At 43.0% G+C, this 23,987-nt stretch overlaps 1 protein-coding gene across 2 annotated transcripts in view; it reads left to right on the forward strand.

Moving 5' to 3' along the window:
• Positions 1 to 23,987, forward strand: part of LOC109567083 (ATP-binding cassette sub-family C member 4-like) — a 206,945-nt gene that overhangs the window by 9,246 nt on the left and 173,712 nt on the right. For both annotated transcript variants that reach the window (XM_070800398.1, XM_070800397.1), the window contains exons 2-8: positions 1,439 to 1,549; positions 2,084 to 2,204; positions 14,414 to 14,638; positions 18,287 to 18,376; positions 20,694 to 20,857; positions 21,991 to 22,116; positions 23,453 to 23,702. In XM_070800398.1, the coding sequence (XP_070656499.1) occupies positions 1,439 to 1,549; positions 2,084 to 2,204; positions 14,414 to 14,638; positions 18,287 to 18,376; positions 20,694 to 20,857; positions 21,991 to 22,116; positions 23,453 to 23,702 (1,087 nt within the window). The remainder of the gene's footprint in view (positions 1 to 1,438; positions 1,550 to 2,083; positions 2,205 to 14,413; positions 14,639 to 18,286; positions 18,377 to 20,693; positions 20,858 to 21,990; positions 22,117 to 23,452; positions 23,703 to 23,987) is intronic.

The raw sequence follows: 23,987 nt of genomic DNA on the forward strand, positions 1-23,987 counted from the left end.
AGAAAACAGGGATTTGACTAACACATATGTCTTTGAAGGGGTGTGGTGGCAGTGGGGGCAACCTTGATGTCCCTGGGCAGAAACCTGGGCATGGTGGAATTAAACCGTAGTTTGGTGATATTGTCAGCTAAAGTTCCCTGAAAGTCTGGTGAGCAATATTTATTCCCCAACTGAGGCTGATGGTGACAGATCCAACAATCAGTAAAATTCCAGCCCTTTTGGATGTTTGAATGTTACTTTTAAAAATAAATGAATTTTCCCGAGAGTGATGCCGAGGAGGACCATAAGAAGAATCAATCGCATTTTAGTTGGGAAGCTATTACTTATCTTGAGGTTGTCTTCAGAAGGTTGGGTTCAGAAAGAGGCTCACATGAGTGTTCTGGCTGAGGGGAGTCTGACAGGACTGTAAGTAGTTCCGGGTCCAGAGCCTGTTAGACTCAGGGTGTTGTGTCCATAAGATAACTCCCTGTAAAAACTTCTCTGTGTTGACAACTGATCTAAGGAGACCTTGAGACCTCAAGTTTGCAACTTCTTTGAATATTACTGGTGCTAAGACACTTCAGTCATGTCCGACTGTGACCCCATGGACTGGAGCCCACCATGCTCCCCTGTCCATGGGATTTTCTAGGTTTGAACACTGAAGTGGGTCGCCATTTCCTTCTCCAGGGAATCTTCCCAACCTGGGGATCGAACCAGCATCTCTTACATCTCCTGCTTTAGCAGACGGATTCTTTACCACTAGTGCATGTAGGGGAGAAGGCAATGGCAACCCACTCCAGTACTCTTGCCTGGAAAAGCCCATGGATGGAGGGGCCTGGTGGGCTGCAGTCCATGAGGTCGCTAGGAGTCGGACATGACTGAGCGACTTCACTTTCACTTTTCACTTTCATGCATTGGAGAAGGAAATGGCAACCCACTCCAGTGTTCTTGCCTGGAGAATCCCAGGGATGGGGGAGCCTGGTGGGCTGCCTTCTATGGGGTCGCACAGAGTCGGACACGACTGAAGCGACTTAGCAGCAGCAGCAGCAGTGCATGTAGGTATCCTTCAATCTGATACATTTCAGAAGATTTAAGTCCTCAGTAATACAGGAACATATCTGCAGCCTTACCCACAATGGCCATTCGGCTCTATTCTGCATGCCTGACCCACTGTTACTTTATTTGATTTCTAAACATTTTTTTTTTCTTAATAATTAAAGCAGATGTACAATGTATGTTCAGTAGGCCACAAAGAGGCTGCTTTAATTATGTAATATATAAGCCAGCATGACTTTCCTATACCTAGAATGTATGTGTGTTTGTAAGCATATATCTAATTTTCCCCATATCTTTATATATTTAAAATGTAGACTTTTTTTTAACAATGTCCATGAATGTAGGTTTCTAATTAGAGATGTGTAATTTGGATATATGTCACTCTCCTTTTAATTTTTAACAGGTGGCTAAACCCCTTGTTTAAAATTGGTCACAAACGGAAATTAGAACCAGATGACATGTACTCGGTGCTTCCAGAAGATCGCTCCCAGCACCTCGGAGAAGAGCTGCAAGGGTGAGCACAGACATCAGGGAGAAGGGGAGAAAGAGTGAGAATTTCCACGTGGGGCTAAAGGTTTGAGGGAGGCTTTGCCTTCCTCTGGGTTCTTCTGAGACTCCTCTCCTGACATTGCACGCTCAGCCACTCAGTTGACCCTGGGCTTAGCCCACTTTGGAGGCCCGAGTTCCCTGTGCATCTGTGGGCATGGAGGGAGCCCACAGCCACGGCCCTGGAGGCCGAGCTCTATCCCCGTAGGTGGTGTCCCTGGAGGAGGGAGTCTGCCCACCTGAGCTGCTTGTGACCTGTGAATCCAGCAAATCTTGGCAGGAACTTGTTTCCAGAATCTGGAACTTTTGCCTCAAGGCCTGTTTCTCTGGTGCTTCAGAGTCTGCACTGCTTATCTTTTAGGAGCCCTGTGAGCAGTTAGCCAGCATCTATGGGGCAGCCATAGAGTGCCTTGTAGTGAAGGCTTATCTTCCCCTCTGTCCCTCTCCCATTTTCCCTTTGGTGGACACGCTGTTCTTTACTGTGCTTTGTTTTGTATCACAGGTACTGGGATCAAGAACTGAAGAGAGCCCAGAAGGATGCACAGGAGCCTTCCTTAATGAAAGCAGTCATAAAGTGTTACTGGAAATCCTATTTAATTTGGGGAATGTTTACATTTCTGGAGGTAAAAGATTTTCATACTGTGCACTGCTTTTTGGTGTATGTGTCTCTGTACTGAGGTGGAAGGGACCAGTGGGGAGACCCAGTGGTCTAAGGTCTGAGGATAAACACTCATGGAAATATGATAGAGCTCAGAGGTTGTATTCATCTCTAGAATGGCGAGAACTGGACTCCAGGGGTTACTGTTCTTTTAACTGGTTAAAGAGTGTTGTGGAAGGATGGCCTTGAAATAAAAGACATTTTATATTATGGTAGAAAGTTCCTGGTGTTCAGTATAAAGGCTGACTGATCTTTGACCAAAAGAAGATTCCAACAGCCTCAGGCAATATGTGCCCTGTGATTTAGAGGAAGGTAATTTGGACCTGAGCCCAGAATAAAGTACCTTTTATGGCACTTTGTTATAGTTTAACAAGGTAAAGATTATTACCTTGACCAGGTCACATCTGATAAATGCTTTTCTAAGAAGATATCATCGCCTTTCCTCTTCCAGGGGAACAGAACCCAGCATCTGGACAATAGCTGCCCAGAACTTCTAAGAGCACACCTTTCCCCAGGCTGCCCCCTTCCCCGTGGGCTGGAACTGTGAGCAAAGCCCCCGTGGGGAGGAGCTCCAGCTTCACCGTGAATTCTGTGCACCCTCCACGCTGCTTTCTTTCCCTGGTTGTGGGAGCAGATTCCTGGTTGAAGGGGGATCCTGGTATCCTGGCATTGGCAGAGGGTATAGGAGGGAATGTGCAGGGCAAACCAGAGGCAGAAAGCTGTGAGGTCAGTGACCCCTGTGACCCTGAAGATCCTGGGTCAAGATCCCCCAGAGGACAATCCACCTGGGGACACAGTGCCGTCAGCCGCCCTGTTCTGGCTGAGCCTGCTGGGGGTCTGCTGCAGACCCCCCTGGGGGGCTCGTGCTCTCCGTGGTCCCTTAGCTCTGCCTTAGGGACACGGGCGGCGTGTGAGTGTGTGAGAGCAGGACGGGTGGAAGATGCAGGTGCTGTGAAAGGGATGGAGGAGGTGGAGAAGGTGTGAGCTGTCCTCAGTCCATTGTGTTGGGGGTGTGGTGGGTGGGCCAGGTGGTTTACAGGTGGGAGGCGTGGCTCTTGTTTAAAGGCTGCGCTGGACTGAAGGGCACTGTGGGCAGTGGGCAGCTGGGCAGGTGAAGTCCACCCCACACAACTGGAGAGACAGAAAACCTGTCAGCTTCCAGGTGACTGGATGGCCCTGGGGGATGGAGTTCTCACTGATTTCAGAAGAGGATTGGCCATTGTGCCAGAGGGTGGGACAGGTATGTGGGGCAGGGTGCCGCCTTTGAGAGGGCACTGACCACCTAGCTACTGCAGTGCCCTGTGAAGGACAGGAGTGGGAGAGGGAGCAGGAGCCCGTCGGGCTGCCCCAGCCCTTCTTTGTCCCGTGTGCAGCTGTCCCAGTCATGGAATTTCCGCATAGTCACAGTAAGTCTGTTTGAAATACACAGGTGGCAAGCTGGTGTGGCCTGTTTGTGCAGGATTTCCTGACCTCAGACAGCAGAGCTCTCATGAATTCTTATCAGGAAACCCTGGGGCCTCAGTGTCTGCCTGTGGCTCATGCCAGGTGCCTGGTTGGATGAGTGGCCTCAGGGTTTAATGCTGGATCATATCCTGGAGCAGGTTTCTTTCTGCTGTCGCTGGTTCTCTAGTTTCTCTTTGGTACAAGATGCAAAAGAGTCTTAAAGTCAGGTGGGTTCAAAGCAGAGCCCATGTGGCTGGGTTTGAACTGAGCTACTGGTTTTTCTTGCTGTTCTGGGCTGTTAGCCCCTTGAGTGGGGTCACTAAGCCTTGGATGGATCCCATTCTAATATGAGTTCTGGGTCTTGGCTGTGGCAGCTCATGGGAGAAACAGACATAGAGAGAGAGGCCACAGGATCTGGGGTTCTTCCTGAGATGGAATCCTCCCCACTGTGGTGCTGGGAGTGTTGATTTCAAAGTTGTCCAGCCCCATTAATACTTCCTGCTGGGGTCCAGGAAGGCCAGGCCTGGGGCTGCATAACGTGCAACTGGTAGAGCCCTGGGCCCTTTCAGGAGGTTGGTCTCTGGGTGGTCATGGCGGAGAAGTGGGGAGTTTAAATTTAGGGGCTCATCTGTGTGGCAGTACTGCTAGTACTAGTAGCAGTGCTAGTTAGTTAAATAATTGATTTTATGAAGCAATTTCCCGTGTTGTGATCAATCTATACTGCTTGTTATTCTTTATATTTTAGATGGTGGAAGATCTAAACTCAGCCCAGGATTTTCTAAAACACAAACATGTTTCCTTTTTGATCTCCGGCCCTCTTTTAATCCCTCAGGTGCACAGAATGCCCTGTGGATCATCCATGATCCCAAGAAGTGCGGTCTTTCCACCCACAGCATGAGCAGGGCCTCCCAGGTACTCCTGGCAGCCCCAGTGGGAGAAAGCAGGGTGATGCCAGTCCAGAGTGAGGCTTTTAGGGTTTTAGGATTTTGAGATATGAAAATCTCTGTCTTATGAGAAGGGCTTCCCTTGTGGCTCAGCTGGTAAGGAATCTGCCTGAAATGAGGGAGACCTGGGTTTGATCCCGGGGTTGGGAACATCCCCTGGACAAGGGAAAGGCTACCCACTCCAGTTTTCTGGCCTGGAGAATTCCATGGGCTGTCCTTTGAGAACTGAGGAGTATCTCTTCCTCTCAGAGAAACAAGTACCAGGCTGTGGAGCACTTGCTGGTCACCCCTAATTAGAACAGAACAGCCGGAGAGCTCCCAGCACCCCTGGCCCCTGTGTGCACCTCCACGGGTACTGTGGGTGGAGAGGACAGGTCCCCACCTGCCCGGGGCCCTCAGTGTGGAGAGGAGGAGCCTGAAGCCTCTGCCTGGGCCTGAGTCACAGAGACCACCTCCCCAGGTCATCAGTGCTTCTCTCTGAAAGGTGAGGTCTCCATTGCTGCTGTGTAAGTGGGGTGACCTCAGAGAGCCAGAGTGGGTTCACCCAGTCCCTTCCCCTGAGAGGGGAGGTGTTGCCGGGAATTGTGTCCTTTTCCCAGGACTCTTAGAAGTGGCTCAGCCTTGTCTGGTCACTTGGCCTTTGTTTGAAGCCACTTTTGCTGATGGTCTCTGGTCCAGGTGGAGGCTGTGGGAAGCATGTGTGTGTGTAAATGTTCACTTTGGAGCTCAGCTAATGGGCAGGAAGTAAACAGAATCCTCTGCATCCCACAGTGGCCTTTGTGCCTCAACTCACGGCTGGTTCCCCAAGAGCTGAGTGATCTTTGCATTTATTTCCCAGTCCTTTCTTCCATGTGTCCCTCACTTTGCTCAACCCAGGAGTCTGGGGAGTGTCTGTTGGTGGCAAAGACACTGTGGGCTGACAGCAACCACTGAGGACCACACAGCAAGGGAGAGAAGGAGGGGGCCTTGAGCCAAGCAGAAAGAGACCTGCCGAGCAGACCTGCTGTGTGCGCCCTGCTGGTTCCTAAGAGCATAACATTAGCCATTAGCCATTCAGTTCAGTTCAGTTGAGTCGCTCAGTCGTGTCCAATTCTTTGCGACCCCATGAATCGCAGCATGCCAGGCCTCCCCGTCCATCACCAACTCCCAGAATTTTAGGTGTTAGTAATATCCACAGTGATGACCTTGAGTTATAAATTAGGGTTTTATATCCACCTTCTTTTCTTTTTCTAAGCATATGTAAATTTTTAATGTAAAATTAAAAGAATTTTTTAAAATTGAAGTATGATTGGCTTATAATGTTATATTAGTTTCTGGTATACATCATTAGTGATTTAATATTTTATACAGTACATGATAAGTGTAGTTACCAACTGTCATCATGCAAAAGTATTCCAATATTATTGAATATATTTCCTATGTTATATAATTCCATGATTTACTTATTTTTAAAAGTTTATATATTTATTTTTTGTCCCCAGTCCCCTTTTACTTATTTTATAATTTGGAGTTTGTACCTCTTAAGTTCCCTCACCTATTTCACTTGTTTCCTCCACCCCCTTCAATCCATTTTCTTTATGTAGTCAGGGAAGTAGGAGACTCTTTTTGAAAGATTGCATTCATAATGGTTAAAAATTGCAGCAATCTGGGTAGAAGTGAAACTTTATAGTCTAGAAAATTTGGTTTTACACATGACTTTTCTCAAGAGTTCTTGTTCCACTGTGGTCTCCTGTGAGGAACAATGAGTTTTCCAAGCCTTTGTGAATCCAGCCTCTGCCATTAAGAATAAATCTCTTACCAGGACTTCTAATAATAAAAGTGATGAGAAACCCTTGTTTTTATGGTGGTTTCAGAGCACTCTGAGCTGTTGTAACTCATTTAGTTGTCCCAGGAGTCCTCTGAGGGAGGCAAGGCAGGTATTTTCACAGATAAAGACCTGGGGGCCGAAGAGGGCACACGGTGGGCTTGGGGTCCTGTGACTGGCAGGTGGCCGACCTGGTCTCTGAGGCACTGTGCTCTGACTGCTAGACCCATGTTCTCTGTGTTCTGTCCTTTCCTCCCACAGCCTCCACTGAGGCTCAGAGCCAAGAGGAGCTGCTTTTCTAGAAACAGCTCTGGCCCCTCTGTCACCTGATTTCTATAGTGTTTTTTTTTTTTTCCTTTTTAATTTCCTGTAGATTTTTAAGAACATTTCAAAAATACAAAAATAGAATAGAATGAAAGGGTAACACAACGTGTCACTCCAGAATAGGGCATTCTGGCAGAAAAATTGTTGTGAGTTGGTTGTGTTTTTCAGAAATAGACACAGGAGAAACTCTGAAGACAGAGTAGAAGTTATTCTTCTGAGGGACATTTACACAGATAAAGGAAATCTCCATTTGTAAAGGTGTCTCCCTCTCTGTACCAGAAAAAGAAGGATGGCTCTAAATCACAGCAGAATCCTGTTGAAGGACAGTCTTCAAGAAGGATGAAATCTGCATAACACAGCCAACCCTGCTGTAGTTTAAGCTGCTTCTCCTGCTAACCTCTCATTGGTGCTCCATCACCTTTTCTTTTGTCTTTAGGGGGAGATGGCATTTAAAGTGGTGGCTTGGGCTATCTCAGGGAGTTACTCAGTTCTTCTTGATATTTCGCATGTATATCAGAAATATACATGTTAATAAACTTCTGTTTGATTTTCTCTTGATATTCTGTCATTTATTACAGGGATCCTCAGCTAAGAACTCAGAAGGATAAAGGGAAATAAGCCCCTATGTCACCCTAAGTCAGCTTCAATAATTGCCATAATGAGCAGTCTTGATTCATCTAAAACTCACCCTCACTTCCCAAGATTCTTTTAAAGAAGTTCCAAGACATCAAATCATTTTTACCCATAAATATTTTAGTATGTATCTTTAAAAGATGTGGAATCTCCCCCCACTAAACATATTTACATTAAACATTATTTTTATAGACTTCCCTTGTGTCTCAGACAGTAAAGCATCTGCCTACAATGTGTGAGGCCCAGGTTCAATCCCTGGGTTGGGAAGATTTCCTGGAGAAGAAAATAGCAACTCACTCCGGTATTCTTGCCTGGAAAATCCCATGGTTGGAGGAAGATGGTAGGCTACAGTCCATGGGGTCACAAAGAGTTGGACATGACTGAGCGCCTTCACTTTCACTTTATTGTTTTATGCATAAATATTAACTTTAATATCATTAGTATCTAGCCAGTGCTCACAGTTGTCTTTTTTCCCCTCTTCTGTTGGAAGCAGTATTAAATAAGGTACACTTGGCTGACACAGGTTATTCAGATTGCCTTTCTGTTCCCCTCCACCCCAAACCTCTAGGTTGTTTGACCTGTAGAGATTCCCACAGTCTGGATTTGGCTGATCGCATCTCCCACTGTCTCAATTAACTTGTTCCCCTGGCACCTTAGGTAGGTGTTTAGGTCTAGAAGTTCAATATAGCTCATTTGGATTTTCTTCACCCCTTTCGTCTATGTAGGAGGTAGGCTTGTATATCCCCCTTATAAGGTATATAACATCTTTTGTGTGTGTGTGTGTGTGTGTGTGTGTGTGTGTGATGTTGGAGCTATTCATGATCCTTGCTCAAGGTCCATTAATTTATTAAGGGTTGCAAAGTGGGGATGCTCTAAGCTCTTTAGTTAACATTGAACTATAGTGTTTATAGGGAGAGTAGGGAGAATAATTTTTTCCGTTTTTAAAACCTGTTTTCAAAATGGGGAATTGGTTCTCCTCTAGTGAGGAGAGGGACTAGTGAGTTTTCATGGTTGGTTGTTTGGTTTGGTTTTGTGAATGTCAGTTTGAGCTCATGGATTTAAGCATTTCTGATCTACTTCAGTCCATTTTATTTGTTATGCTTATGTCAATCTTGGGCCATCTTTGGGCAGTGGGAGTATATTCAGGTTGGGTCCTAAGTCTTTTGCACACACTCTAGAAGTCTTGGCTATTTTTTTTTTTTTTTTAATGTCTTTTTTTGCTTGTTTTGGTTTTTTTGTTTTTGGTGTGACAGGATGTTTCTAGTTCATTTTGTACAGCATTTGCTCAGCCCTGGAATCATCCATTTCTCCAAGCAGCCCTGTCTTCTTTTAGTGTGAAATGGTATTTAAAGACTATAATCTGGATGTTAGAGGGGATATTGCTCTTGCTTATTGTTTTTTGGCTTTTTTTCATTAGACCAAGTTAGAATACATTTTTAAGGTAAACAAATATGTTTATATGGGTGTTTCCAATCCAAATCAGATACAGGACACTAGTTTTTTACTTAATCTTATTTTGCTTACATCTGTATCTCTTTTCTCCCATCATCTATTCTCTTTGTCCCATGTCTAAGCCCAATTCTCAATGATATCAACATAATTATTTATTTGTTTTACCTTATAATGTGACTTCTGAAAACATAAAATTTATCTTTTTGCAGTTATTCTGTCTTCACATGGGTGTATCATGCAGAGAATGTGTTTTCAAATTGTTTTGTTTAAAACCACTTTTGATAGTTCTTTTTTGTATGGCTCTTTGAACCAACAGGATGGGTAGATATATAGGTAGTTTTATTTAAATTTACTCTGAAATTTTAGGAATTGCTTTTCAAAAAATTAGTTCTTTTATAATTATAATTCTGTATAATGCTTTCATGATTCCAAAATCAAGACAAGGCTACTTTTAAAGAAGGCTGATATCCTTGTTAGCTGTATTCTAATTCTCCTTCTCCTTTTAGAGATAACTTTCCAGGCTAATTTTGACTCATCTGTTTATTAATGTTTTTTAAATATGGTTTTATCTGAAATTTTAGTTTTCCTACCATGCAGAATGAAAATTTTCAATTTCAATGCTGTAATCTCTGGACTTGGGTTTATAAAGATTTTTCTGGAAGCATGAAATGTGTCATGGGACTCTGGTTAAAACTCTTTGTGATCATTGTAACTCCTTCATAGCAGGTCTGTAGCCATTCCAGGCTCAGATGCAAAGACAATGCAAGAGTGGAGGTTAGCAGATGCCTACATGGGGTTAGTTTCTGCATCCAGACTCTTCCAGGGAGAGGAATCTTCAGGCTCCACCCTAATCAGTTGAACCTAAACCAGTTTCTGGAGGCTGGACCTCGGGCATCAGAGTGCCCTTATCCCCACCCAGGTGATTCTAAGGTGCAGTCAGGATGAAGACCACTGTGTAAAAGAGGAGTGAAGGTTAGGATATCTAGAATGCTGGTGGGTATGATTTCGCAGATTCACTGCTTTTTCTCCTCATCTTTGGATTTTTCTCAACTCTACTTTAGAACTCCCGCAGTTCTTCTTTTTTTTTTAACTTTACAATATTGTATTGATTTTGCCATACATCAACATGTATCTGCCACAGGTGTACATGTGTTCCCCATCCTGAACCCTCCTCCTACCTGCCTTCCCATACCATCCATCTGGGTCATCCCAGTGCAGCAGCCCCAAGCTTCCTGTATCCTGCATCGAACCTGGACTGGCGATTCGTTTCTTATATGATATTATACATGTTTTAATGCCATTCTCCCAAATCATCCCCCCATCCCTCTCCCACAGAGTCCAAAAGACTGTTCTATACCTCTGTGTCTCTTTTGCTGTCTCACATACAGGGTTGTCATTACCATCTTTCTAAATTCCATATATATGCGTTAATATACTGTATTGGTGTTTTTCTTTCTGGCTTACTTCACTCTGTATAATAGGCTCCAGTTTTATCCACCTCATTAGAACTCCCCCAGTTCTAAAGATTAACTGCCTGTTCAATTTTTCCCTACAAGCTCACTCTTTTCTGCTTATATGTTTCACTCAAGTGTTTTTCTTTGTCAGCTTGTTTCTATTTTTGTGTGTTTATTTCCATGAATGAGATGTGAGGAAATTGGGTGAGAAATGTTTCAAGTACCTTAACTTGGAGGAGGAATTCTATCCACTGCAGAAGTTCTAGTTTCTAACTGAACCCTGCAAGAAGTTATTCTAAGAAGCAAAAGGTGGGACCCAATATCAGGTGCTTTCAGGAGGCTGAATACCAAGGACTCTGTCAAGAAATGGCTACCACCAGTTTCCCTCGCAGTCCGGTGGTTAAGACTCCATGTACCCAATGCAGATATGAGGGTTTTTGATCCCTGGACTGGGAACTAAGATTCTGCATACCACAGGGTGTGGCCAAAATAAAAAGTCTGCCTCAGAGACTCAGACTGTCAGATAATCCTGAATAATGGATGTTGCGGTATTAAATTCAGCTCTTTTAAAGATCCTTTATGATTTCAGAGCTGTGAAGAATTCTTGTGAAAGAATAAGAACTATATTCTCAATTGGTTTGTGGAAAGAATATACATGTGGTATAGATTGATGTCAGAGAGGAAAGGTTTAAGGGACAGTGTTTGACCTTGTTCCTGCTTATCAAGAAAGTTTTAATTCGGTTAGCTTCATGACTGATAATGAATATTTTCTCAGTTGTTTTATTTCTTATTAGTTGATGGTGAGAATCGGGAATGTACAGATGAGAGAATTCCTTGGTGGTGTCTGCCCACACCAGTGTACATGTGGTGGGGGCAGCTCCCGGGAATGGCTGCCACCAGTGTCTGTGTCCCCAGGGTGAGCCACAGCCACTCCTTGCCTCTCTGAGAGACTCTCCAAGGCAAGCAGAGTCTTCTGAAATTCAGTCTACCCTTGGGATTCACACCACTGTTTCATTTGGAGTTAATATTTGGACTAGAGCATTGAGCATATGCAGGAGTTAATCTGGTAGCTGGACAAACTTTTGCCTGGTTTGCCTCAGACAGTTTTACCAAATGTCAGAAATGGAAACACTCACAGATTACAAATGCTGCTGCCAGCTGTCCGGCTCTCCATCTCTAACCTTTCTTTGTGTGTGGAGGGGATGGATTTACTCAGTCTACCTTTCATGGCCTCAGTCACGTCTGCTCTGTGTGTTCCGGAAGCTTTGAAGAATCATATTTAATATGTGTCTTCTTACTCTCTATATGTACTTGGGGTTTTGTTTTCATTATTTTGTGCTATTCATTATTTTACTTTCTATTTTTTCTTTTTGAGAGAAATTACTGGAAAATTGTTTTTTACTTGCTGCTATTTTCCATATGGAGCATAATATCAATTTTCTGTTTTCCATAGTTGCAACTTATGCCAGAATGGAAATTCCTTGTATGTTATACTTTTCATCACTTCTCTGAATTGCCGTGACAGCTCCTTGCTGGAGGCAAAGTTGTGTGTGTGTGCTCAGTCACTCAGTTGTGTCTGACTCTTTGTGACCCCAGGGAATGTAACCCGCCAGGTTTCTCTGTCCATAGGGTTATCCTGGCAAGAATCCTGGAGTGGGTTGCCATTTCCTCCTCCAGAGGATCTTCTCAACTCAGGTATTCAAACTGCATTTCCTGTGACTCCTGTATTGAGATGGATTCCTTACCATTGAGCCACTGGAGAAAGTCCCAAAATAATAAATGACTCTCCCCCCAAATTGCATCAGTAACAGTTCATGTTTGAAGTCCTTTGCTATCTTTTTGAAAGATAAGAAATTTTCTATCCCAATTAAATAATAATCATTATCAAGAATAAAAAGAATTCATAGATGAGTGGAAGATATGAGCCATGAAGTGGCATTATACCTTAATGAGGCTATTTCTCCAACTGTTTTTTGGTTTTGTTTTGTTAATATTGATTTATTTGGCTGTGCCAGGTCTTAGTTTCTGCATGTGGGATCTACTTCCCTCACCAGGGGTCGAACCAAGTTTCCCTACATTGGGAGTGTAGAGTCTTAGCTAAAGAACCACCAAGGAAGTCCATTAATTAGGTTATTAAATATTGTTTCTCAGTGAAAAACTCCAGATGTGCTTAGGCAGTAATGACCTGCCTTTATTTACACTCCTGTTTGCTGGATTTATTGAATTTATCCATATTATCTTAGGTGAGTGCTATTACTCTTATTTCTCCTATAATTACAAGGATGTTGGGCTCAAATGGAGAGCTGAGTAACAGGCAACAGTGTTTCCCAAATAGAATCATAAGTTTCAGGAAAGTTTTGGATGGCAGATATTACTGCTGGGCTTCTGGTGGTTTGTGGCTCCAGCACTGGACTGCCCTTGGCAGCACCTGGGCTGGGACTGCCTGTGTGTACAGTTTGATGTTCTTGCTTCTCTGGGTGAGCCTGCACATTTCCATCTCAGGAAACTGTAAACAGTGTGTTTGACAATCCACTGTGTGAAGAACTCTTCCAAGAGCTCTCTGTGCCTCTTGGGATGGATGACAGGACATTGTGGAAATGTATCAGTTATATTTTACTCAGGTCTGATCATCTTACTTACACTTCTTCAACTAAATAGTGTTCCCTTTATCCTCTATCGTGGATGAAAATCTCCATGAGTTCATGGAGGGAGAGGCAGTTGGTGCAGCCTGTTAACATGTGTGTGTGTGCATGTGTCCATTTGTGTAGAACAAGACAGGAATGTTAAGGTTTAATGAGACCCCCATATGAGGGATGGGGACATCTTTTGATAAATATCCTGATCAAGCACTGGTTGGCTGAGCAGAAAATGCTTGTTTTTTTTTTTTTTTTTTTGGTGTTTGGTGTTATGGATTCTCCTTCCCTCCTCTTGTGTGTGGGTTCCTTAGCTTCAGACAGACAGAAGAGAGCTATCAAAGCATACTGGTCAGGTAAGCAAAGCTTACCCTGTCTGTGTTAGTAAGGCGGGATTGCCAAAAAAGGAAAAGTCCTGTTCCTGAAAGACTTCCAAACTTTTGACATTTTGTCTTTTGAGAAGTCTGTGGAGGAAATGATATTGCGGCCCAAGGCGTTTAGTTTTGGTAACTTGGATTGTTGAGTGATTTTCCTTGAAGGTGAAGAAGGGGGCCTTCAGGGGTGACTAGAGAGAGGAAGTAGGTTGTGAGGTGGAGTGGCTGTTTGGCAGGGTGGGTAGGTGTTGCCGTTCCTTTGCCTTTTTCTTTGGGAAAGAAACTTACTTTCCCTAAGTCTTACTCAGGGTGGAAGCCTCAGTGCACTCTGAGTCAATCGGTGTAGGCCTTGGGAAAGAGAGGATTGGTAACATTTCTTCCAAACCACCAACTTCAGTGGATGGTGGATCAAGAACTATGGAGACATGATTTTTTAGCTTGGCCTCCACCATGTTTAATTTTTTACTCCAAGGAACATTCCAACTTCTAGAGGGTAGAGGTGTAGTGAGGCAGTGCTCTCGGGAGCTGAGAGCCTGCAGAGCTGCCAAACCTGGTTTCTTTGTGGTATTCCAGCCAAAGCTGGTTTCCATTCCCTGGATCTACGTGTGGAGTTTGGGGTAGAAAAGGGTGGATGTGTTTGTGCCAGTGTCTCGCTTCATAAGGATTCATGAATAAGGTGATGAAAGCGTGTCTCCCATATGTGAACCACATTGACTTTCTATTGGGCTGGGACATTGAGAGTATGGGGGACAGGGGCAGGCTGCCAGCAGGCTTGTTCCTGTGGAAGCAGATTTCTTCCTCTTCTTCTGCCACCTTTTTCTTTATTCATCTTAAGGCTCAGTTGGTATTGAGCCTGTTCGTGATATTTGTTGAGCATCCATGGGGTGCTAAGCACAATGTACTAAGGCTTTACTATGTTTGAATGGAAAATTTTGCCTTAAGGTTAAACTGTTGCCTGCTTGTCTTATAGGAGATAATAAATCTGCATACTTTTAAATTAGTCACGAATGTAGCATTTTGTCAAAATGTATTTTAAATATGCTAATGATAAAAGTAAATCTTATGTAAAGAAAAACTGACATTTCTAATTAAGACTTTTTTCTTTTCTTTTAGGAAGGCACCAGAGTAGTTCAACCCATATTTTTGGGGAAAATGATTAGCTATGTTGAAAAGTACCATCTTTCCGATTCTGCCACTTTGCACGAAGCCTACGGCTATGCGGCAGGGCTGAGCGCCTGTGTGCTCGTGTGGGCCGTTCTGCACCACTTGTGCTTCTACCACATGCAGCGTGTGGGGATGAGGGTGAGAGTAGCCGTGTGCCACATGATCTACCGCAAGGTGAGTGTCGCTCGGTACCACGGTGTGTTCCTGTCTTGAGGGATCAGGAACATTTGGGGAAAGTTCTCTGTAAATTACAAATTTTGTATCTGGGATTGTTTACACCTTCCTAGAGAAGTTTGCTTTTGCATCAAGCCAAGTTTGTTGTTGTTGAAGCAAACTTTACCAATAAATAATGAAAAGTTTTCTTTTGAGATCGTGTGGGCTGTCCTTGACAACTTTTAGCCATAGGCTGTCACATAATAACCACTAAATTTGTACTGTAAAATATTAAATTAATATTCAAGAATAAGTATGAAAAGTATCAAGTTGATTTTCAATGTCTTCATGCCCAAATCCCACAGTGCTGTTTACGGAAATTTTTTGTTGTTGTTCATTAATACCTTCAGGTACATCAAATTTGTATTTAAAAGTGAGCTTCAGAGATTGTATCTATAAAACTATATCTAAGAGCAGAGAATGTATTTGATAAAGGGACTGATTCTAATTTTAAAAGACCCATCTAATTATATTCAATATAATTATGTTTGCTAGGGAAAAATATAAAGAGAATTCATGCTACATATAGACTCACTCCTTATATTTTATAGATAATTTTTGTTAATTGTATGAAAGAAGATAGGATATTTGAGATGAAACTTGAAATTTTACATTGTTTTATGAATTCTAGAGATAATTTGTTGCTCTTCATTTAAATTATTTTAATACAATATTTCCTTTTATTTTTAGTATGCATTGTAGCAGTTTTAATAAGAACTGATTTAATGTGTTTAGTGATTTTGTATTGAGGAATGCCATGAAATTATTCCATAGTTTACCCTTGTCTAAACTAGTATAAAAAGAGTGAGGCTTTCAGGTATCTTTACAAAGGTATTGCCACAGATATATCAGTGTCAAGAGCTGAAGGGCTCTGTATAAACTTGATCCTGGATATGTCTTTGCCTTAGACTGTTTTAAAAAAAATCCTTATTTAACTGTATTGTATCCTTGAAATTTTCAAAGAGAGTAGATCTTAAATGTTCTCACCACACATGTTAAATAGGATAACTATATTAGGTAGTAGATACTTTAAGTGGTTTTACTACAGTAACCATTTCCCAGTGTGTATTTATACCAAAGTATCATGTTGTAACCTTAAACATATGCAGTTTTTATTAATAAATAAACTCCTCATTGAAAGACAAAACCAAGCAGCTTAAATTGAAAATATTGCTTCTTTACCTGGCTGCTGCTTATCTAGAGCTTCTGCTTCTTCAGAATACTTTTTTCAGCAGGAAGTGAGATGTCTTCTCATTTTTCCTTGAGCAGAGTCTTGTACTTTTCAGGATTGTGTGAAACTGGGGACCTGGCATCTCACTGTCTTGTCTGACAACAGCATCTGAGCTACTTTCCTTCTGGGTGATGTGGAAATTGCAACTGTGCCTGCAAACTGCAGTCAGAGGTCTTCACTGTCATTTATCATCATCTTTGTTAATCTGTTGCGTCTTTAACCATTTAGGAGATGGATACTCAGATTTCCCCACAAATTGGCTAAATGTTTGTCTTTCCAGATCATACTTAACTCTCATAATGGTTGTGAAATTTTACCTGAACCGTGTTGTGAAAGCTTAAGTTAGGGGTAAGGTGGTGGTTTACTCAAAGCTCACTCTGCTTCACAGGTGAGCTATTGTCTACCTGTGTTTCTTCCTCTTCCCACCACACTTTGGAATCTTGCCTTTGGGAAATGTGATCTGACCTGGCACATTGGCTTATGTGAATGTAAATATCTCCCAAGAAGTTCATTTACTGCCTTGATTTTACCTAAATGTTGGCCCTATATGAAGTCAGGACTTATGGGGATTATAACATAGACATAACTTGAAATTCCAGAAACCTGGAAAAGACAAATTTCCTCACACATAGTCTTGCATCTAGAGTCCTGCTGGGGTGCAGAAACAAGACACTTCTTTTCAGGTTACAGGTGGGCTGATTCTTTAGGGCACAGCTGCTGCTGCCGAGCAGCTCTGACAGGCCCCTCTGAACTTCCATGGTTCATGCTCAGGCCCCACCTCCTGATCCCTGATCCTGGGGAGGAATCAGATTGGGCATTAGAAATGGAGTGGCTGCTAAGCCCATAGCCATAGTTTGTTCTGACCATGGATTCCCGGCTGGGGCAGGTCTCCAGGCGGTCTCTAAGGCTGCACATATTCCACGCCTAAAATGGCCCATTCAGCATTTCGTACTCTTTGCAGCTGAATTTTGAATGATTGTGAAGGAGGTATTGTATATAAAAATGACTTGCCATTTCCACAGCTTTGGTAAAATTACCTTTGGCTTTTGATCATTGTGGTGGTGGTGGTGGTAAAATACACCCAGTGTAAAGTTGACCATTTTCACTCCTTTTAAGTACAGCATTTAGTGACATTAGGTACACTCACATTGTTGTGTAGCCATTACCATTATTCATCTCTGGAACTTTTTCTTTTTCCCAAACTGAACCTCTGCATCCATTAAACACTAACTCCCCAACCCCTCTCCCCGCACCCAGCACCATTCTACTTCTTATCTCTGTGAATTTGAGTACTTCAGTACTTCATGTAAGTGGAATCATACAGCGTTTGTCATTTTATGTGAGGCTTAAGTTCTGTAGCACGATGTCTTCAAGGTTCATCCATATTGTGGCAGGTGTTAGAATTTAATTCCTTTTTAAGGCTCAATAATCTTCCACTGTAGGCCTATGCAACATGCTGTGTGTTTGCTCATCTGTCAGTTGTTTCCACCTTTTAGCTATTGTGAACATTGCTGCTGTGAATATGAGTGTACAAATTGTCTGTTCAAGGTTGTGTTTTTAGTTTTCTTGAGTGTATCCTTAGTAGTGTAATTGCTGTATTGTATGCTAATGTCATGTTTAATTTTTGAGGAACTTCCGTATTCTCTTCCATTGTGGTTATATCATTTTACCTTCTCACTTGATCATTGTTTTCTTCTTTACTTGAGGAGTAAAGAAAAAGTTTCTTATGAAGTATGACATTTTGTTTGGATCAGTGGCTCTAGTTGGTGGTCTGTTGAAGCAGCTCCTGGTATCTTTTCAGCTTCCTCAGATCTCTAGGGCATTTTTCTTACTACATAAAGGGATTGAGCAACACAGGTTGTGTATTTTGTAAAATCAGCAGACTGGCATCAAGACCACAGTTTCCTCACAGGAACGGTGTTTTGAACATCATACTTGCTCATTTGAGAATGAGGAAACTAAGCCCAAAGTGTTTAAATATTGTTACCCACAGAATGAATGATTGAATCCTAGTCTCTGAATTTCTTTCCTAAGGCAACCTCTCCAGTCTCATCCAATTTGGCTAAAAATTACTTAGTTGACTCCTAAGTCTAAACCTACACCCTTTAACCTTTAGACAGGTGCAAGTTCACTGAAACAGGGGGTGGATTTTGCTTTTACCTCCTGCTCCTCCCTTTGCTGTCCTTGTGGTTGGGGCTGCCACCACACTGAGGAGTTAGAAGCTGAAGAAGGGTCCCCAGAGCCCTGCTGTCAGGGGTCATCCTGCTCCTGCTGACACCACTCAAGACCTCTGGAACACATGCTCCATTGTGTTATGTTCTAAGATGACTTGGTATCACCTTAGGAATCCGGATCTCTGTCTCCCTCTCTCATTTCAGGCCCTTCGCCTGAGTAGCCCAGCCATGGGGAAGACCACCACAGGCCAGATAGTCAACCTGCTGTCCAATGATGTGAACAGGTTTGACCAGGTGAGCTGCCCCTGAGGGATCCTCTTCCGTTTCCTGTTTTTCTCACTGGGTTCAGCTTATTGGGATGCCAGGTGCCAGGGTTTGGTGTCAGCCAGGGTTCTGTTGAGGATGTAAGACAAAGGTTCTATTTATCCAACTTTGACTTCTCTGTGTGCAAATTCAATGTAATTATATGTATTGTTTCATAAGTGAGAGTTTTGTTTTTCTAATAACAAATGGCAGCAGTGTTCTTGCCCAGCTTGGTTAGTGTCCTAAAGGGTCCTCCTGGAGGGGCCCTTCTTGGCACGTGGTGTAGGTGTTGCTGAACTGTCTTCCTCCTCCTCTAGGTGATGAAGGCCTGGTAGTCAGGGATTGTTTTTTCCCCTGTACCCTGTTCAGTGCCTGCTGCATAGGGAGCCTTCAAGTGGGTGGTCCCCAGACACAACCTCCTCTCTGCTATCCCCACACACTCTTTTTCCATTGACCTTAAGCATAGATCACATGACCCAGAACATCATAGCTGTTGGTCAGATCTGTGTTGTAGTAGACACTTCTCTTTCCAGTATGCATTCATAAAACATGAAGTAAGGCCTCTACTCACTTTCAGGGATGAATAAAGCTTAGTTTCTGCCCTGTAGAAGCCACAATCTATCATGGAGGTGAATACACAAGTAATTACTGGAGAGAGCAGTAGGTACCATAATACAGGCTTTCCTGGGATGCTGGGGAGCCCAGGGGAGATGGGAGCTAAACTCTGGGATGAGAGCATTTGGAGAAGCCCTGAGCTCATCTGTGTTGTGGTCAAAATCCACATCTTCCTTCATTGCTGCTGGTCTGATTCTCCTGGGACATCCCTGAAGTCAGCCCTGTGCTGCCCTGAAACAGTGTCATCTGAGGTGGACACTTGGATTTCTGCTTTAGCAGGTTTAAAACCCAGTGAGGTCATTTCTATTTAGGTTTCTGTTTTTTCCTTCAGAGCATATTGTCTCTATACTCTGTCCTTAATGGCTTTTATATCATCCCAAAGAGAGGCTATACTAAAGAATGTTCAAACTACTGCACAATTGCACTCATCTCACACGCTAGTAAAGTAATGCTCAAAATTCTTCAAGCCAGGCTTCAGCAATACATGAACTGTGAAATTCCAGATGTTCAAGCTGGTTTTAGAAAAGGCATAGGACCAGAGATCAAATTGCCAACATCTGCTGGATCATCGAAAAAGCAAGAGAGTTCCAGAAAAACATCTATTTCTACTCTATTGATCTATGCCTAAGCCTTTGACTGTGTAGATCACAATAAACTGTGGAAAATTCTGAAAGAGATGCGAATACCAGACCACATGACATGCCTATTGAGAAACCTGTATGCAGGTCAGGAAGCATCAGTTAGAACTGGACATGGAACAACAGACTGGTTCCAAATAGGAAAAGGAGTACATCAAGGCTGTATATTGTCACTCTGCTTATTTAACTTATATTACATCGTGAGGAACGCTGGTCTGGAAGAAGCACAAGCTGGAATCAAGATTGCCGGGAGAAATATTAATAACCTCAGATATGCAGATGACCCCACCCTTATGGCATAAAGTGAAGAAGAAATAAAGAGCCTCTTGATGAAAGTGAAAGAGGAGAGTGAAAAAGTTGGCTTAAAGCTCAACATTCAGAAAACTAAGATCATGGTATCCAGTCCCATCACTTCATGGCAAATACAGTGGCTGATTTTATTTTTCTGGGATCCAAAATCACTGCAGATGGTGATTGGAGCTATAAAATTAAAAGACACTCCTTGGAAGGAAAGTTATGACCAACCTAGACAGCAGATTAAAAAGCAGGGACATTACTTTGTCAACAAAGGTCTGTCTAGTCAAGGCTATGGTTTTTCCAGTGGTCATGTATGGATGTGAGAGTTGGACTATAAAGAAAGCTGAGTGCCAAAGAATTGATGCTTTTGAACTGTGGTGTTAGAGAAGACTCCTGAGAGTCCCTTGGACTGCAAGGAGGTCCAACCAGTCCATCCTAAAGGAGATCAGTCCTGGGTGTTCATTGGAAGGACTGATGTTGAAGCTGAAACTCCAATACTTTGGCAACCTGATGTGAAGAGCTTACTCATTTGAAAAGACCCTGATGCTGGGAAAGATTGAAGGCAGGAGGAGAAGGGGATGACAGAGGATGAGATGGTTGGATGGCTCACCGACTTAATGGACATGAGTTTGGGTAAACCCCGAGAGTTAGTAATTTACAGGGAGGCCTGGTGTGGTGTGGTTCATGGGGTCACAAATAGTCAGACAGGACTGAGCAACTGAACCGAACTGAAGAAGGCTTTGTTTTTCTCTTTTAAGGTAACGATGTTCTTGCACTATCTGTGGGTGGGGCCACTGCAGGCTGTCGCAGTGACCGCCCTGCTCTGGATGGAAATAGGAATATCATGTCTTGCCGGGATGGCGGTTCTCATTATTACTCTGCTTTTGCAAAGCTGCTTTGGGAAGTTGTTTTCATCACTCCGGTAAGAGAAACACTTCTTTTAAAAATTGATATTACGTAATTGGTAACATCCACAGTCTGCTTGATGCTTTTGTTCAAAAACAAGACAAATGCCTTCCCTAGTCACTTCTTTGTGTGAGTTGTAGACCCTACAGGCTTAGCCAGTGGAAGCTCCAGCCTTAAACTGAAGGTTGATCCTGAAACAGGAACAGGGAAGGCATTCACTGGGTCCTCTTGGCACTGTGTCTGAAAAAATAGAGTGTCCTTCAGCAGAATTTACCCATGTCCAAGTTATTTAAATATTGTTAAATAGTAATAATCTTGTAGCCCCATTTCTCACTGCATATATTTTTGTTATGCTTGTGTTGGAGCCTTTCAGGTATTTATTCATGTTTCCATTAAGTTATAAGCACCCCAAGGGCCAGGCTGATCTCCATTGTGTCTTTATGAAGCCCCACAGTCACAGCAGCACATGTGACAGAAAAGTGGCTGGTGGTGAAGAGCCTTCTGCTGCTGAGTTAGACCTGAAGCAGGTCCCAGAGGGTTGGAGGTGGGTGGTTGTCAGGTGATGGAGATGTTGTGCTATTTGAAGGTCACTGAGTTCTTGTGTGTGTTGTGTGTGTGTAGTTCTGTGCTTGGTGTCTTTATTTGGAATTTCCTTTCCTGTCTTTGCTGGAGAGATAGATACTTCCTATCCTTCAAGGCCCTGTTCAAGTGCTACCAGGTCTCTGAAGCTCTTTTTGTTCTCCTTTCTTGGTGGAATTAACAGTCCCATCTTTTCTGCTCCCCAGAACTTCTCTCCTATTTTATTACAGCACAGACTCTGTCTTCCTGGGTGTCTTTCTGTCTCCCTACCTGACCGTGATCTCTTTGAGCAGATGGTTTGTATCTGACACATTTCGGGTCTTTCTTAGCCGATCCTGCACATTCTTAAGTTACTTCTTAAAATGGACTGAATGGTTGATTTCCTAGTTGAAGCCTTTTTCTCCATTTGTATTTTGAGTAGGACCTGCCTGTGTTCTAAGTGCAAAAGGGCTATAGCGAATAATTTTATTCCTAGCCCCGCCCCCATGCCCACTCCTGCTGCTGCTGCTGCTGCTGCTGAGTAAAGTTGGGATGTGGTCACTGAGGATCATCTCACATCTGTCCCCTCAGGAGTAAGACTGCTGCTCTCACAGACGAGAGGATAAGGACCATGAGTGAAGTCATAACTGGCATCAGAACAATAAAAATGAATGCTTGGGAAAAGTCATTTATAGACCTTATTACCAGACTGAGAAGGTAAGTTTATATATATAGATGTCACTCCATATTTTCATGCTTTATTTCCTATTCTATTGGATATTTTAGATGTCTTGCCAAAGAAGTGCTTAAGTTCATCTTCACATTAAGGTGAACTTAAATGCTAACTATTCACTGCATCGCCTACATGTTGCAGGAGGGTTAAGAATAGTGGAGATATCATTTAACCTGTTCTTTCATTTGCCATCTTTTCAAAGGAAAAATATAAATATGCTTCTTACTTATATAGAAATGAAATTCTAAGAAGTTCTTAATACCTCAAATCCCAATAAGCAATGCTTCTAACATAGTATTTGAGACAATGACATTCAAACTAAAATTGTAATTTATGGTGATGGCTAATAACCAGGAAGATTATGGAGACTTGGTATACTTGTATTGAGCCAAACTGTGTGAACCACTATTTTTCATTGTTGCTGTGCTTAGTTGCTCAGTTGGATCTGACTCCTTGTGACTCCATGGACTGTAGCTCGCCAGGCTTCTCTGGCCATGGGACTTCCCAGGCAGGAATACTGGAGTGGGTTGCCATTTCTTCCTCCAGAGGATCTTACAGACCCAGGGATTGAACCCGTGTCTCCTGCATTGGAGGTGGATTCTTTACCACCATGAAAGCTCATGAATCACTATTCATTTCAAATGGAGCTATGAAAATACTGTCCCTTTTGTTCTGCTTCATGTTTTTAAACTGTTTCTCCATCTTTCATTTAAATATCTGGTGAGCATTTCTCTGACCCCACCTTGTCACCTCTCACTTTTCACCTTTGCGGAGCCCATCTTCCTTCTACTCTGGCCTCCAAGCCTGACTCCAGCTCATCTTCAGGGTCCATGTGTGTGTGACTTGCCCTGACTCCACTGCTCCGAGTTACATATCCAAGCTCTGGGCTCCCTTGGGGGCTGTGATGACTGTCTCTGTCTGTTGTCTCCCAATTTTGTGGTTGCTAATTCTCTTTGCCCACAAGTTCATGAGCGCCTGGAGGGGAAAGGACATGTCTTTCTGTGAGGAGCCTGGCACCGACTTGTGATTATGAATGTTTGTTGAATGAATGATCAAACCCAGTATGATTGACCTGAAATGTTTGCAAGTGTGACATTAAGCCTCCTTTTACTTGAAAGAGTGAAGTGGTGATGCAGTGTGTGATCCTGGTGTTGGGCAGACCCCTGAGTGTGCACTATGCTAATGTCTCCATGATGTGACGGATGGTTTATCTCAATCTGTGTCCATTCCCTAGAAAGGGGCCACTTATACAGGGCACTGAATTCATGTCTTGTATGCTGATGCTTCTTATAAAACCTTTGTCCTACTTTCTTTTTACAGTAAGGAAATTTCCAAGATTCTGAAAAGTTCCTACCTTAGGGGCATGAATTTGGCATCATTTTTCACTGTGAGCAAAATCATGATTTTTGTCACCTTCATCACCAATGAGCTCCTTGACAACCGGATCACAGCCAGCCAAGTGTTTGTGGTGGTGACGCTATTCGAGGCTTTGCGGTTCTCGAGCACCCTCTTCTTCCCCATGGCCGTCAAGAAGGTGTCAGACGCCATCATCAGCCTCCGAAGGATAAAGGTTTGGTGACAAATACTTTTTTTTCAGTTGTAGGTGGATTTTTTGTAAAATGCCTCCTTTTGTTTGGTATCACTATATCCAGTTAAGTGATATTTAACTCTCTCAGTGCCAAAGCTGGCAATCTTTCCAGAATATTAATAGGTACTCCCTTTTCTTATTAGGTAGAGTGCATTACAGATATCATAAGACTGGTTCTCATGTAGGGGCAGTAGTATATATAAGTAGCAGTAGCATAGGGCTCTAGTGTAGTGATGTCTGCAGAGTGACTAAAGTGTCTAAAAGCAG

The sequence above is a fragment of the Bos indicus genome, chromosome 12 (assembly GCF_029378745.1).
Source record: "Bos indicus isolate NIAB-ARS_2022 breed Sahiwal x Tharparkar chromosome 12, NIAB-ARS_B.indTharparkar_mat_pri_1.0, whole genome shotgun sequence".
In the NCBI taxonomy this organism is placed as follows: Eukaryota; Metazoa; Chordata; class Mammalia; order Artiodactyla; family Bovidae; genus Bos; species Bos indicus.